The following is a 17,247-nucleotide window of genomic DNA, read 5'->3' as shown; positions in this document are numbered from 1 at the left end:
ACTGAGTTACATCTACTTTATTCTACTTATTTTAGTTACATCCAGAGCTTCCCAGTAGTTAATGAAGAACAGAGAGGTGATTTTACCTACATTGGAAATTTGATGACAAGAGAATTTATATGTCAGCAATTGATTCTAATTATAAAATCTCTGGATACCAGTGAAGAAGGAGGAAGGTATGTCTAAATGTTAACATTTGATCTAATTTCTTTTAATTTGATTTATTTAGTAACTTTCCTTGGTTTAATTTTTAAAAGATAATTCTGATTTTAATTTTAGTGTAACTATAAGTGATGAAGATGATATATCCTCTGGTTAATCAGGCTTTTTAAGTAATAATTTTTATTGAATAATTTTATATCCCTCTCAAGACTCTTCCCATTCCTTTTGATCCTCAATATGTTCCTTCTACCCTGGGCTCCTGCTTCCCCATTATGGGGAGCATTCCACCAAGTGCACTCCAGAAGAAAAATGATTCTCCCTCCCCTAGTAGCTATCTACTGTGGTGCCTTCTCAGCCGGGGGGTGGTAGGGCCTAAGGAGCCCTCATCCCATCTGTACTGGAGTGTTGGCTGCAGGTCATCTGCAGATAACCACAGCTGCTGTGAGCGCATGCGTGTGACAGTCAAGTCTTGTTTAGAGGGCAGCTGGGCAGCTTATCACTCCCTGGCTAAATCCCTGTGTTTAAATATAGTTTGTTACAGTATGACTAGATCTATCTAATCTAGAAGTGCTATAAAATTTTCTCTTTCCCGTTTCTGTATATTGAAACATTTACACACATATAGTTAGTTAATTAATATTAGGGTTTAATCTGAGAAATGTGTTAGGTGATTTTGTTGGTGTGCAAGCATAGTATATAAATTTAGATGTTATAGGTTAATTGTTCATTGTGGTCTTTTGGTATATAATTAGAAGATGACAAAGTATATATGAGGTTGCAAATATAACTTTCATAGTAGTAGTATGCTGAGTATATGCTACATTAATAGTAAAGATTACATTATAATAATTATATAAACCAGTAGCAGTCATTTAACATTAAGTATGATGTGTTGTATATAATTGCATATACTATACTCTTACATGTATGGCAACATATGTTTGTTTACACCAGCATCACTAGAGAAATGGCATTTACGTACAGCATTATTAGGGCTACTATATATCATTAAGCATTTGATATTTTCGAACTCCATTATGATTTTCTGGGACTTCTATTGGGTATGTGGCCTAATGTTTACTCAAATATTATGTGGCACATGATTGCATATGTATGCATGTTTCTGTGGGTATATATGTATATAATCCTAGTATAATTACCTCAGAGTAAGTAATTTCCAAGTTTTTGGTTTAAAATATTTATTGCAGAGAGAGCAAGTAGTGCAATCTAGAAGATTTGATTCACCACTTTTTTCCCCATTTTTTGTTAATTTAAGATCAAATTATAAAAATATAATTTATATGTGTATTTTTATATCAGTTGGAGAATATGAGTTTTTTTTAACATAAAGTTTGTATGTATGGAGTTTTGTACTTAAATTTATAAACAGAAGTAAAAACTAAAACAGATGTAAAGAGAAATGTTAGAGAAAGTGTATTTTCAGTTGGCAAGATGGCCTAGGGGTTAAAGGTGCTTGCTGTCAAACCCGATGACTTTCATTTGATTCTCGGAACCTTCAGGCTTAAAGGGGAAAACTAATTCCTATAATTTCTTCTCTGATCTCCACATTTAGTTCTAGGCATGTGCCCTCCCACATATACTCACAGAAAATAAAGAAAAAAATGTTTAAAAATATAAATAATGTATTTTGTCAGAGTGGTAGTTTAAAAAGGTCTTTTTGATTACAGGAAACGACTGCTGGCTATTTTGCAGGAGACTCTTATACTGCCTACAACCCCAATTTCCTTAGTTACTTTTATTGTTGAGATACTCCTCCACATCATCTTAGATGATAATAAAAGGATACAGATTGTAAGTGCTTTTCTTTTTGTTATAGTTAAGAAACTTTGATCAGTGACATCCAAGAGTTACAATTTCTCTTTAGCACCCTTGCCTTTGATTGTGTTGCAAAAAAGAAGAGTATAGAAGAAGAGTGTATTTTTCTTACACAGTTTAAAACACTTCTTTACCTAGCATGCCTGTTACTTTGTTGAATCAGTACAGAAGGTCTGGGAGGAGGGAACAATTGGGAGGAGGTTTTATTTATAATTATTGGGTACTAGTGTGTTGAAGGAAGACTTGAGCTATGTATTCCTCAGTTGTGGCGTTGGGCAAGTTTTTAAGCCTATTTTACTTACCTGCAAAACCTTTTTTTGTAAAAAACCTGATGTAACCTTTTAGTAATGCTCATAAAGGGTTTGATAGATACGCAAGTCTGTTGAATGTGCTATAATAGTTCCAGAAATGAGGTCTAACCCCTTGGGGATAGTTAGCAAAAAGAAATACATTTGTATTGGTTAATAAAACCAATTGCTTGTTGGTTAGTTCAAAATTAGTTTGTCCAAATCTCTCCTTACATATTTCTTTTTTTAAAGCTTTTTTTCATATTTTTTTTATTAAAAACTTTACTTTTTATTTTACATGTCAACCCTAGCTCTTCCTCTCCTTCACCTGCCTCCCTACCCTCCCCTCTTCCCATCTTCCTATACCATTCCTAATTAGTGGTTATCTAGAAATTCCTTATTCAGATGGGAGTTACCCTTTTTCTGAATTACCGAATTCCAAGTGACTCTGAAAGGAAAGTCATTATCATTGCTTATTGCTTATATATTGTGTACTAAAGGAAGAAAAAAAATTGTTTTTTTCTTTAAATTTAACTTCCACAAAACTGAAGAAGGAGTTAAAAATTTTAGATGATAGAGAGTAATCTTAGGGTATAATAATTCAGTTTTTCTACTTTTTCAATACTACATTAGTGATAATTTGTCTTTAGTATCCATATGACTTAAATTATTACTTGTTAGTCAAATAATATATCTGACTAAATTGTTCAGGTCTTTTGTTTGCTCATTTGTTTTTTTGTTTTGTTTTTATTTTTATTTATTTATTTTGAGATAGGGTTTCTTTTTGTGTAGTCTTACCTATCCTGGAACTTAAACTCACAGAGACCCTCTTGCCTGTGCATCCGAGTGTGGTGATATCTTATTTGTATAAATAAAGCTTGCCACTAGTTAACCATATCACTTCCTGTCTGTCTGTACAGACCTCCAGACCTCTATTGTTAGCTAGTGACTAGCTTCACCCTCTGATCTTGAGGTAAGCTTTATTTGTACAAACAAGATAGCACCACGTTTGAAAAATGCACATGGAATTGTGCCAGAAGAAACACTTGGGGCGGTGACTGCCTGAAGGCAGAGCCAGTCAGTCTAGGTAGGGTAAGTCCTGTGGCATTTGGAACCCAGGTGCCTGTGGAGTTTGAACTGTGGAGTTTGTTGCAGAGAGTCTGCAATAACAGCAATGACAAAAATCCCAAACTCGCTTAGATGCTTAGGAACAAAGTGAAGAACCTAGCCATCTGGGTGGTGACTCTGACGGGAGCCCTGCATGCAGCCCCAGTGGCTGCAAAGCCACAGACAAGTGACTTTTTTGTGCATTTGTGCCATATTGGGTGCCAAAATGAAGCGCAAGTTCTAATAGGTGTTAATAAAAGCTGAGAGTCAGATATAGGGTCAATGCTGAGAGATGAGAGAGATGAAGAACCAAACCATAGCTACGCTTCCTACTCAGCTTCCCAGCAGAAAAGAGACTGAACTCCCCTCTCCTCCCACCTTATTACTTCTTCTTTGTTGGTACAGACCTCCAGACCTCTACTGTTAGCTAGCGACTAGCTCTGCCCTCTGATCTTCAGGCAAGCTTTATTTGTACAAACAAGATAGCAGCACACCCAAGTGCTGGGATTAAAGGCATGCTCCACCACCACCTGGTGTTTATTCCAATCTTATTGTTGTATTAGCTGCTGTGTTGTTGCTATGACCAAATGCCTGTTGTAATGGTTACTCATATCAACTTGTCAAGATTTAGAATAAACTAGATGACAAACCTAGGTATGTTGGTGAGACAGTTTCTAGATTGGGTTAGACATGATGACACCATTTTATGGGCTAAGGTTCTGAGCTGACAGTGTAAACTGAATACCAGCATTCACTTGCTTTTTAATGCTAGTACAATGTGACTGTTCATGCTCCTTTTGCCATTCCCTTCCCTCAGTGGTAGACTGTCAGTTTCACACTGAACCAAAACAAATGGTTCCTTCCTTCAGTTGTTTTTGTCCCAGCAATAAGTAACTAATACAAGTGTCAAGAAGCATAAGGAGGAAGTGGGGGAAGGGAAAGGAGAGAGGGAGGGAAAAAGGGAGGGTTTGTTTTTCCTTGATGGTACAGTCTGTCATGATGGGGGAAGGCATGGTGCTGAGAAACATGAGGCAATTGGTCAGTCACATTTTGTCCACAGAAAGCAGAGAGGTGAATCTGATGCTCATTTAGGTTGTTACTCCTTTTTGTTACTCTAGCCTGTGGGATAGGAATGCCCACATTTAGATTGTGTCTTCCCTCAGTTAAACCTCTTCAAAACTACCGTTACTGGCATATCCAAAGGGCTGTTTCCTAAATGATTCCAAATGTAGCCAGGTTGGCGGTATGGATTAATTAACCTTTGCAGGCTATCTCTTCTCAAGCACAGTCACTTTACAGTCAGTTGTTCCCGGCAGGCAGCACTGCTCTTTTATTGCATCTGTATAACTGGGCTGCCCACTGAGAAGAGTCACCATCTTGGGGAGTATCTGAAAACACCCACAGTGACTATCAGGTTATACCAAGTCCAATCAAATGGACAAGATGAACCAGCACGGTCTTTACTTAGGATTGTGTAACAAATGAGTATGTATGACTTTTAGATAATTCTTCTGCTGTCTTTCAAAGATGACCTTTGCTTGTCAAGATGACAATTTGATGTAGCAGTTTGTTATCATTTGCTCGTATAAAACATGGATTACAGTTTGTATTTTGAATTATTACTCTCAGGTCACAGAAATTATTTCAGAGATTCGTGCACCCATCGTTACTGTTCATGTTGATCCATCTGATACTAGAAAGAAGGAACTCAAGGTAAGTCTCTTCTAAATCAAAGATATGCTCTAGTGATGTCCTTGCTGCCTCCTGCTGGACTGCTCAGAAATATATAAGTGTTATACTCTAAGGGTATACAAATCATTACCAGATTACAACAGATTCGCTGATCTGTGTTTTAGGAAAACAAAATCTTATATTTGACTGCGTCAATCCTGAGTCTTTTTGATACTGTGACAAATTTTCATGTTAATTTTTCTGTCGATGATCAATTTCTATCTTCCTTTAGATGGCTGAAATAAAAGTTAAGCTTATTGAGGCTAAGGAAGCTTTGGAAAATTGCATTGCTGTACAGGATTTTGACCAGGCATCAAAATTAAAAGAAGAGATAAAAACTTTGGAAGATGCCAAAATAAACCTGCTAAAAGAGACAGAGCAACTTGAAATTAAAGAAGTTCACACAGAAAAGGTATATGTCTTTTTTTCATACTAAATTTTAACTAGTATTATATCAACAAACTTATTTTCTTTAATTCATTAAACTACCTTAATGTATTTACTTTGGAGGGAGTTGTGTTAATAACATGAATTAAAATGAAAAAAGAAACTTTAATTTTGAAACTTCTGTTTTATATATTTAGACTTGTGATGTTTGAGACACCTCTTTACATAGCTCCGACTGGCCAGGAACTCGCTTTATAGACCAAGCTGGCCTTGAACTAATGAAGATCTACTTGTCTATGCCTCCACCTCCCTAGTGCCGGGATTTTAAAGTGGTATACCACCACACCACACCTGACATTTTTGGCCTTTGAAAAATACCTTTAATTTTTGTAGCTAAGACTTGTTTCTTTGTCATGTTTAACCCTGAAAATTAAATACGTTTTTCCTTCTCAGAAAACTGTTCCTCTAGTGATTTCCTTAGACGTTTATTCATTTATTTATTTTCAGTGAATGGTTTTTTTTTTCCGTGATTTGCATTTATCTTTCCCTTTTGTGAAAGGAGGTCCATGACCTTTTTATTGCTAGGATAAAACATCTTTGGTGAAGAAATACTTATCTTTTTTGGTAAATGGGCATATGCGTAGTTAGAAAAAAACAAAGCAGCTTTGTTATTTTTTTTTAATTTATTTATGTGTGTGAGTATTTTGCTTGCGTGTGTGTATGTGTACTGTGTATGCCTGGTGCTCTTGGTGGTCAGAAGAGAACATTAGATCCTCAGGAACTGGAATTTTAGAAGGTTACAGGTTGCTATGTGGGTGCTAGGACCAGATCTGGTCCTCTGCAAGAAGAGCAAGTACTAAGAACCACTGAACATCTTCCCAGTCACAACTTTGTTATTTATTTTTAATGAAACACTTGATATTTAGTAATATTTGAAGTTTTTCTATTTTTTTTTTAACTTAGCCATTTGACAAATTTTCTCTTAAAAGGATTATGTCTTTGGTCATCAATTTATTTTAGCATATGATAGAATGTATCAGTTTGTGTGTTTTATTTTTTAAAGATCTTGTCTTTGTATTGTACATACTTATAATTGCATCTGTTTTTGTTCATTTTTTCTTTGTTTGTTTTGTTTTTGTTTTTTTGAGAAAGGATTTCTCTGTGTAACGGTCTTGACTGTCCTGGAACTCGCTTTATAGACCAGACTGGCCTCAAACTCAGAGAGATCTTCTGCTTCTATCTTCCAAGTGTGTGATTAAAGCAATGCACCACCACCACCTGACTATAATTGCACTTTTGATTTGGGTAGTGCTTAAGACAGTGCTGAACAAGAAAGCGTACTGTGTATAAGTGAGTTTTAGAATTAACTGTGTATCTTTAAACTCCCTAGTTATAAACATATGCTAACCTAACACTTCACCTTTCCAGTGAGAATGTCACATTGATTTTTATGGTCAGTAGCTTATTTATAATCTGTGGCTTATCCTAGCCTATTAAATTTGAGAAAACAATAACAACAACAAAAATGAAAACAATTCAATGGTGGTGGCACATGCGTTTAATCCCAGCACTCGGGAGGCAGAGGCAGGCAGATCTCTGAGTTTGAGACCAGCCTGGTCTACAAGAGCTAGTTCCAGGACAGGTTCCAAAACTACAGAGAAGCCCTGTCTTGGAAAACCAAAAGTAAGTAAGTAAGTAAGTAAGTAAATAAATAAAATTTCAAATTGAGAAACTTTTTGAAAAAGTGTCCCTGGGTCAAGACCATCTTGGGCTATATAAGTGAGGCCCTGTTTTAAAGATCCAAGGAATGGAGAGGTACCTCCGTAATGAGAGTGCCTGCCTAGCACATGGAAGCCCTACGTTTGATTCCCAGCCCTGTCCTGACCCCACCTGCTTTCTCCCCAAAGATAAGGAAAGCATTTGTAAAAGTGGTCTGCCTGATTAATAATCTCTTGACTTCTTTGAATATTGAGTATCTTTTTGTCTTATTTGGGAGCCATAGCTATTATAATTCTAATGTAATAGATGTTGTGATATCAGGAAACCTGAAACTTTATTGAGAGATGTGTATATGTTGAATGCTACAGGTTTCCTCAGAGGAAGAAGTAGATTAGCCTGAGATGTGAAGAAATTTAACTTTCTCTTCTTTGTTATGAGACACTAGCTAAGAAAACAGTTGGGAAGAAAGGAGGGTTTGTTTTTTGTTTTTTTGGTTTTTTTTGGTTCATAGTTCAGAGGTTTCTACACATTAGGGTTGATAGAATGTGGTAGAATAGAGTGGCTCCTGTTGTGTGATGTTTTACTCTTTGTACTCTTTTGGGGTCCCGCCACCCAACTCCCAAATAAATTACACATGGAAGCTTATTAGTGAGAATGTTTAGCCTTAGCTTGGTTTATTTCTAGATCGCTTCTCTTAAGCATCCTGATTACCTTTTGCCTCTGGGCTTTTTTCTTTCTTCTGTATATCTTACTTTCACTCTTACTCCATGGCTGGGTGGCAGGCCCCTGATGTCCTCCTCTTCCTCGTTGCTCCTTCTATTTATACTCTCTGCCTGCCAGCCCCTCCTATCCTTGCTCCTACCTTGCTCTTGGCCATTTAGCTCTTTATTAGACCCTCAGGTGTTTTAAACAGGCAAAGAATCACAGTTTCACAGAGTTAAACTAATACAACACAAACAAAAGCAATATATCTTTATATCATTAAACAAATGTTCTACAACATAAAACAAAAGTAACACACCTTAAAATAGTATTCCCTCAAAGGCTCCCATCCTGACTGACAGGGAGCCAAAGGCCTAAGCTGTTTTTTCCTTTCCTGCCTTGTATTCTTGTTCAGGCGTCTACCCTGTGGGTTGGTGCCACCTGTATTCAGAGTGGGTCTTCCCTTCTTTGTCTTTTAAAAAACCCTCACAGATACATCCAATGATGTGCTTTACTAATGTTTACTAGCTGATTCTCAGCCTAATCCAAGTTATTTCAAGGTTAACTATCAGTCATAGTACAGACTAACAAGTTAAAGGATGGTTTTTCTGTAGTAAGCTAGTCAGGTGATTATCCCTTCAAGTTCTTTACAAATGTGAATTAATCATTCTAATTGCCCCAATCCTACTATCTTTCAAGCCTAAATAGTTAACTATAAATTTATACGTTTAACAAATGTTGTCTTGTCTCTCCTTAATGAGTAGTTAAGGAAATGTAGATGTAATGATAGTTTGATGACCCAGATTTTTAAAAAGGTGATTGCTTTCCTTCAAAACTTTAGGTTTACGTGGAGACAGTTTTGGATAGAAAATAGATAAATCAGAGGAACTATTAAGAACTATGTAAGGCCTCAGCTAGTCAATATTAAAAAAAACTACATTATTCAGAGATGATGGTGGATACAGGGATATTTTAAAGTGTAGAATGAGTACTCTGTCTTAGAAAGGTTAGTATTGTTTGAAAATAAAGAGTGATAAAGCCTAGATAGTCATATTGCTTGGCTGAGTTTTAGAAGTATAGCTTGAGATGAGGGCCCTGTGAATGAGGTGATGGTGAGTACAAATAGAAGAGAGGTGTGTCAGGCTATTTAAGATTTAGTAGTAGGAAGAAGAGAGAAATGAGTTTCTTGGCTTTTTTTGCTTTGGACAAATAGAGAGATGGTCATGATATGATAGAATGCATGAGTTAGAAACTTAGCAGTGAGTTAGTTCCATTTTGGATGTGAAGCCCATGGAACATGCAAGAAGTGTCTTATACTTGTATATAAGATGTTGAAATTTTTTAAAAAGCTGGCTATTATATGACAAAACTTTCCTAGGGAGATACAGTGTATACATCTTCTTACTCAGATAGAGATCCCACAATAAACTAAATAAAGTACAGATACCACCAAAGTCCAACTTGGTGAACCAATGAGTTTTATTGGAGTTCCTTACAGAAATATGAGTAAGGGATTACTTATAGGAGCAGAAATGACTCTCATAGACATCTGCATCACCAAAGCCCACCCTAGACTTGGTGACAGCTCACAAAGTTGGGAACCTGGAGCACACTCTACAGTCTACAGGTAGCTCATCAGGTTGGGGAATGTCTTTTCCAGGTGCCTCAGTTATTCTAATCTTCCAACAGGCAGCTCACCTGGTTTCTGCTTCTTCTGGGCTACTGGTCTGGTGTTTTTGCAGGTGACTTGTCAGAAAATATGTTCAGCTTTTACTTCTTACTCTGGCAGGGAGGGGCCTAGTGATTCTGGTCAGTTTGGGTAATTTCCTGTATCTATTTTGAGTTGTTTACCTTCTGTTTAAGGAGCTCCCCCTTAGAATGGACAGTTTCAATCTAGCAGGAAAACTTGACTAGCTCATAAATGAAAAATAGAATTGCATGTTTGGATAAAATAGCCTAGGGAACAAAGAGTGACTATAGCCATAGAAAAGTCTCAAGAGAGCAATTGTTTAAGTGATAGGCAAAAGTTATTCTTACTAATACTGGATATTTTGTCTTTTATTTTAGAATGATGCTGAAACATTACAGAAGTGTCTTATTTTGTGCTATGAATTGTTGAAGCAGATATCCATTTCAACTGGAATTGGTGCAACCATGAATGGGATCATTGAATCTTTGGTACACTGCTGGTCTCTGAGGCCTTTTACTCCTCTACCTTGTTATATAATATGTTCATTAATGCTTAAAATAATTAAAAGACAACCATTTGAAAAATTTGATAAATACAAATAGTGACTTATGTATATCCATAATGACTACTTCATAGTATGAGGAATAAATTAGATAATTCATTTTTATAGTCACCATTTAAAATAAAATATAAACTGTTTCTTTAGAATATGTTCATTGAATGCATATTATCTAAGAAATGCTTGAAATATAGTATACATAAAATATAAAACATATAGAATGCTATCCTGGATCCTCTGCTCAAGTGAGGGCAATATTGTTAAAAAAATAGATACTATGTATATTTATGTACTATGTATATTTATGTGTGTGACAATAGCAAAGAAGCCATCAATTTCTGAAGGGGTGTGGGGAGCATGCAGTGGGTGATGGAGGCATGAAAGGGGTTGAAGGGAGCAAAGGGAAGGGGGAAAGGTGATGTAATTAAAATATAAAAATTAGTTACTTAGGCTATTGACACTGGTTATGTAGATTTAAATGGTCACAAGTTAACTTAGTAATTGCAGGGTTTGACCTATTTGAGGATAACGATCCTGTTATATCTTAAGGTATGTGAAGAGAGGGAAGAACATTTAAAACCAGAGCTATATGTAAATATTAAAAACTAGTTTAGTGTAGCATGACGGCCAGCTTGTTGGGGTTTCTGTCCCGCCCAGTACTTCACAGCCGGCAAGCCCAAAGAAAAATCACACACAGGACTCCATAAGGTTATAAACTGATATTAGGTCAGGCTACTTATTAGCTCTTATAACTTTTGTTACCCCATTATCCTTATCTATGTCAGCCATACCGTACCTTTCTCAGCTGGGCAAGTTACATCCTGTCTCTTTGGTGGTCTGCTCAGGAGTGGCAGAGGAACTTCCCTGCTTCTCAGAATTCTCTTGTTCTCATTGCATCACCTCTACTTCCTGTCTGGTTTTCCCGCCTATACTGCCTACCTGGCCAATCAGCGTTTTATTAAAATATGATTGACAGAATACAGACAATTCTCCCGCATCATTTCCCTCTTTTTTTTTTTTAAACAAAAGAAAATACCCATAGTCCATTTGTTGGAAATGGGCGTAGTATTTCAGGCTACTTCCTGCTGGTTAGGGGCGCTGATAATCTTATGGGGACCTAAAGAAAATTTAGAATTATCATCAAGTCCTGACTGGAGTATCCTGTGAGTCTTCATCATCTCAGGCAGCAGTCTTGAATCTGTTCTGGATGTAGAATTCAGACATCTAGGCCATCTGTTCCTACTGGAAATTTCTCAGGTCTCCCTTGATCAAAGATGATTTTTCTTAACTCTGAATGAATCCACAACCTCTCATTTTCTGTGGAAACAAAAGCAAAATCTCTTCTCCAAAGTAACATACCTTTTGACTTCAGTTTTGAAGCCAAGGTATTTTCAAAATACCTATCTTGGATTAATTCTGCAGCATTTATAAGCAAATATCTTTTAGCAGCTGTTGCTCCTTCCTCAGCATTCAAACAATTCAAAGAGAACATAATAGTATACAGAATCAAGATTCTCTGTGTATTTTCCATCTTTATGTGGCTTTACTTTAACCTCTATTTCTTATATTTTTACTTTTACTTTTTGAGACAGGTTCTCTTTATATCTTTGTCCTGGAATAACTCTGTAGATCAGGCTGTCCTTGAACTCACAAAGATCCCTCTGTCTCTGCCTCCCCAGTACTGGGATTAAAGGCGTGTACTACCACACCTTGAGGTCACAGAGGTCAATCTGCCTCTACCCCTTGAAGTCACAGAGGTCAATATGCCTCTGCCTCCCAGGCATTGGGATTAAAGGTATGTACCACCACACCCTATTTCTCCCTTTCTTTTTTTATTTTTAATGACTTTAACCTTTAGCCTGCATATAGTTTTAACAAACTGTAAACCATTTAGAGGTTTTCTTCATCTTTAAATCTCTCTTTACTGCATGTCTCTCTTTTTCTGACCACGTGAGTCTTTAATGGGTAGGACTAAAGCCGTGACTTTGACAGTTAGATCCAGCCCATTTCTTAGCTTTCCAGCCTCACGGCTGAGATACCAGCCAGAGCTGTGTTCACTGCCACAACTCTATGGCGTTTCAAAGTCCGTGTCAGCAAGCAAGCTGCAACATTCTGCTCACAGACCACACTCAGTCATACTGCCTGCCTGAAAGAGTCAGAGTTTGCCCTGGTAGGTCGATCCAGAAAGTCGGCATTTTAAAACAATGGAGCTTTTGACCTGCTACGGCTGAAAACCCGAAAAGCATGCGTTCAGGTTTTCATCAACACCATTTAAATGTTTTGTGGCAGGACCTCTTAAAAGAACTGCAGGTTTTGCAGCTAAAGCTGAGTCAGGAAGCCTCTCTTAGATGAGAGCTCTTGCTTGCCTCTAGCAAGCAGAGCAGACCTGAGAAATTGCTGCTACCAAGAAAACATGCTTTAATCTATTCTTTCCCAAACTTTTTCAAGCTTTCTGTGGATTCAGTTATCCACGTCTGGGCGCCATATGTAACATGAGGGCCAGCTTGTTGGGGTATCTGTCCCGCCCAGTACCCCATAGACGGCAAAACCCAAAGAAAATCACTCACAATACTTCGTAAGATTATAAACTGATTGGCTCATTAGGTCAGGCTTCTTATTAGTCCTTGTAACTTATATTAATCCATTATCATTATCTATGTTAGCCACATGGGCTCAGTACCTTTCTCAGTGTGACGGCTTGCATGTTGCCTCTTCGGTGGTCTGCACAGGAATGGCGAGGGAGCTTTCCTGCTTCCCAGAATTCTCTTGTTCTCATTGCATCACCTCTACTTCCTGTCTGGTTTTCCTGCCTATACTGCCTACCTGGCCAATCCGCGTTTTATTAAAATATGATTGACAGAATACAGACAATTCTCCCGCATCAGTTTAGATTGATATATACTGTAATAATAGTATGGGAAGTCCTTCTGTATATGTGTTGCATTTATTGGTTAATGAATAAAGCTGTTTGGACCAGTGGCTTAGCAGAGTAAAGCAAGGCAGAAAATCAGAACAGAGATAGAGAGAGAGTCAAAGGGATGCTATGTAGCTGCCAAAGGTAGGTGCCCAAGAAGAAAGGTAACAAACCATGAGCCCTGTGGTAAAATGTAAACTAATAGAAATGGATTAATTTAAGATATAAGAGCTAACAAGCAATACACCTAAGCAATTGGCCAATCAGTATTGTAATTAATATAGTTTCTGTATGATTATTCAGGTCTGGGTGGCTGGGAACAAAGGAAAAGCAGTCTCCTTTTATATAGAAACAGTTTTAAAGATGGGAGAATATACATTTGTATAATAATTTTTATCATTTACATTCTGTAGCAATATTTAGAATATATAAGATTAATTCTATGTTAATCTTACGTTATGTTAAAAATAGTACTTTTACTGATTTCTTTTTACTTTAATGTAGATCTTAAAATAACCAAAATGACTTGTAATTTCTATTTGTGGCCTCTATTTTATTTCTGTTGGGTGGTACTGAAAAGGAGATATCAAAATCAGACAGTTGAACATGCTAAAATCACAGTGAAGCATGTCTGAAATGAGGATGTAGGAAGGATTACACCTTATATTAAAAAAGAATTTTGTCTCATTCTGTTAGCATTGGGAATCTTTGAATCAGTTTTAGCAGATGTCGGAATGTTACATATTAAATAGGAAAATTTCTCTGACTATGTTCTGTTTAATCAACTTTATAATTACCTCTTTTCATTTTTTTAACTGAAAACTTTCTTTTTTAATATCTGTAGTAGTATGGAAATGAAGTAGCCTTACAAAATCATATGGAAATCATCAATTTGACCTTGATTTTAATATGGCATTTTAAATTTTTTGCCTTGATAAAAATTATTTTAATTTTTACTTCATTGTAGATTCTTCCTGGAATAATAAGTGTTCATCCTGTAGTAAGAAATCTGGCTGTTTTGTGCTTGGGATGCTGTGGACTACAGAGTCAGGATTTTGCAAGTAAACACTTCATGTTATTCTTACAGGTAGGATTGATTTTTATGACAAAAATCATGTGTCTGTTTCCTGAAATACTCTGTATCTCTAGCCATATGTTAATATTCTGGATGTGTTCAGATACTTATTGATTGTGAATAATCTTTAGGGATTCAGTTTTTTCTTGATATCTTATCAAGACGTTCTTATAGAAGGAGATTGAAGTAACAGTTTAAGATGATCACGTACCGTGTATGAGTGCATATATTTGCTCTCAGTGTCCTCCGCTTAGGATAAAAACAGCAGGTAGGTGATAAAGAGAACCCACTTAAGTCTGTGCTGACGGGGAAACAATAGCATAGAGCATAGCAACAGCAGGAATAGGAATGAGAAGAGGGAGAGGAATATTTCATTGACGTGGCCTTAGTCATATTTTGACATTCAGGATCATAGAGAAAAGTTAAAAGAGCAGCCTTATAAATAACTTGGTTCCTTTTTTTTTCTTAAAGATTTTATTTTTCTGTGTATATCTGTCTGTGTGTAGAGTGTGTGTGTGTGTGTGTGTGTGTGTGTGTGTGTGTAGATGTGTGCATGCACCATGGGCCCACCATCCAGCTCCCAAATAAATTACACACAGAGAGACTTATTAGTTATGAAAGCTCAGCCTTAGCTTGGCTTGTTTCTTGCCAATTTTTCTTAAATTATCCTGACTACCTTTTACCTCTGGGCCTTTTATCTTTCTCTCTTTCTGTATACCTTTCCTTTTTACTCTGTGATTGCCTGGGTGGCTGGCCCCTGATGTCCTCTTTTTCTTGTTCTCTTGCTCCTCCGTCTCATTTCTCCTATTCTCTCTGCTTGCTAGCCCCACTTATCCTTGCTCCTGCCTCACTATTGGCCATTCATCTCTTTATTAGGATCATGTGTTTTAGGCAGGCGCAGTAACATAGCTTCACAGAGTTAAACAGATGCAGCATAAACAAAAGTCATACACCTGAAAATAATATTACCCAACAATTAATAGCTGAGCAACCTCTCCACCTCAGACGTCTCAGCTTATTAGTGAAGAGAAGAGCAGAGGAGAAAGATCTTGGGGTGGTACCTTGCTTTGCCTGTTGGAGGAACAGGAGGACATACCACTAGGAAAATCTAAGCAAAGTGATGGATAACAGGAGAAAGCTGGCAGGATGTTCATATCTTCGAAGAACTTACCCTGTAAAAATAGAGATTTCCACTATAAATGATTCAGGGAAGAACATTTATTTGGTTTTGATTCTTGACTCTAGCCTTCCTGCCCCATATTCTTTTACCTCTCATAACCCCCTTTCTGCCTTAATGTCACATGTGTCCTGTGTATCTTTTCTTGTGCATAACCCCACCCCACTTATATATACGTCCTATAAATACTGTTGGCTCGGGATTCAACAGATTATTTAATTATTATTAATTAATTTAATTATTTAATTTAACAGATTATTAAGTTAATCTCACTTAATACAGTTGTTGGGTCTGACCATGTTTTTAAAGTTAAAAGTATTTGTGGATGATAGATTGAAGGGGAGAAAACTTCTGAAGTTTGCCTATATTTTGTATACTATTCTGAGTTGTGATTTTTAATTTTTTTTATTTTTTATTTATTGTTTAGCCTTTTCTTAGTTTTCACAAGAGTTTGTGATCAAAAGAAGATAACTACTGAGTAGATTCAATCTTGTATCTTTATAAAGGTTGGATTATTTTTTTAACTTTTTTTTTTTATATTATGAGACAGGGTTCCTCTATGTAGCCCTGGCTATCCTGGACCTCATTTTATAGACTAAATTGACCTTGAACTCAGAGGTATGCCTGCCTCTGTCCCCAGAGTGCTGAGATTAAAGGCGTGCACCACCATGCCCAGCTCTTTGGTGTTTTTTTTTTTTTTAAAGTATTCTTAAGGCTTTCATTGGACAATTTTTAGATGAGTGAAATGTCTATACTGGGATTAGAAAAACTTGTTAGGTGCTAATAATAAAAATTGATGTAATATATAAAGATTTGTTATAAAATCAGAAGAGGGCAATTATTACATCTTAGAATCTCCTTAGGACTGAATATTGGTAGCTATCGCTGCATATTAGGGGCATGAGTGTAATAAGGAAACTGTGGACACTGAGGTAATAACGTATCTGAGAGCCATCAAAATGACATATTAAGAGAATTTGGTTTTGTTAGATTTACAGGATTCATTCTCAAAACATGTAGTGGATATGTTCTTGAAATTCTTGTCAGTTTTGAAAATAAGTCATTTTTCTAATTACACTAATTTGACCAACATAGAGGTGATTTTTGGTTATTTTAAAGATCAAATTACATTGAATAGTATAGTTGTTAATTCATAACAGAATCCCCCCTCCCCCCATGGTTTTGAAATTTACTGTGTAGTTCTCAGGATAGGCTTTAAACTGTTTGTGTACTTATGCAGAGATCTATGTTGGGTATCTTCCTCAGGTTATAGTCTGTATAACTTTGATACAAGGATTGCTCACTGAACCAAGACTCCCTTGATTTGGTTAGGTTAGTTGGCCAATGAGCACTAGGGATCCACCTGTCTGTTCCCCAGTGGTGGGGATATAGATGTGCACTGTGTAACTAGCTTCCTGTGTGGGTGCTGGTTATCTGAAATGCATATGTTTAACAGTCACTTAAGCAACTAAGCCATCTCCCTAAACTACTGTATTGAAGCATCTCGTTGACAGCTGAATTTACTATATGAAATCTGAATTTATTAAGTGAAGAGAAAAATTTTGCTTAAAAGGAACGTAAGAGTACTGACATTGTAACAAAGTTTTAAATTCATTAAAATGTACTGGTTTTTTTGTTTTTGTTTTTGTTTGTTTGCTAGGCAGAGAGAACAGTTTACATATAACTATATAGTTTTTTCTGGATCTTAGAAAATGACAAAATTTTACCATAGTTGAGTTCTATTTTTCTTATCAAAGGACGAAATAATACAATCAAGCTAGACTGTGACTTCAAAATCTTTTTCCACTGCAAAGATTGATTTAAGGACTAAAGTTCCATTATGAGATAAATAAATAATTTGTTTTTTAAAAGTGGAATTTTAACTATAATTCTGAAAAGTG

At 36.4% G+C, this 17,247-nt stretch overlaps 1 protein-coding gene across 1 annotated transcript in view; it reads left to right on the top strand.

Annotated features, from left to right (window-relative positions):
- Ncapg (non-SMC condensin I complex subunit G) overlaps positions 1–17,247 on the top strand; it is a 34,511-nt gene that overhangs the window by 7,701 nt on the left and 9,563 nt on the right. Inside the window, exons 8-13 of the mRNA XM_087909045.1 lie at positions 36–176; positions 1,851–1,974; positions 5,022–5,105; positions 5,356–5,535; positions 9,999–10,109; positions 14,062–14,181. Of these exons, the coding sequence (XP_087765171.1) occupies positions 36–176; positions 1,851–1,974; positions 5,022–5,105; positions 5,356–5,535; positions 9,999–10,109; positions 14,062–14,181 (760 nt within the window). The remainder of the gene's footprint in view (positions 1–35; positions 177–1,850; positions 1,975–5,021; positions 5,106–5,355; positions 5,536–9,998; positions 10,110–14,061; positions 14,182–17,247) is intronic.

Source organism: Myodes glareolus, chromosome 8, assembly GCF_982192425.1.
Source record: "Myodes glareolus chromosome 8, mMyoGla1.1, whole genome shotgun sequence".
Taxonomy (NCBI): domain Eukaryota; kingdom Metazoa; phylum Chordata; class Mammalia; order Rodentia; family Cricetidae; genus Myodes; species Myodes glareolus.
The sequence above is the reverse complement of the archived record's forward strand: the minus strand, read 5'-3'. Positions and strand labels throughout refer to the sequence as shown.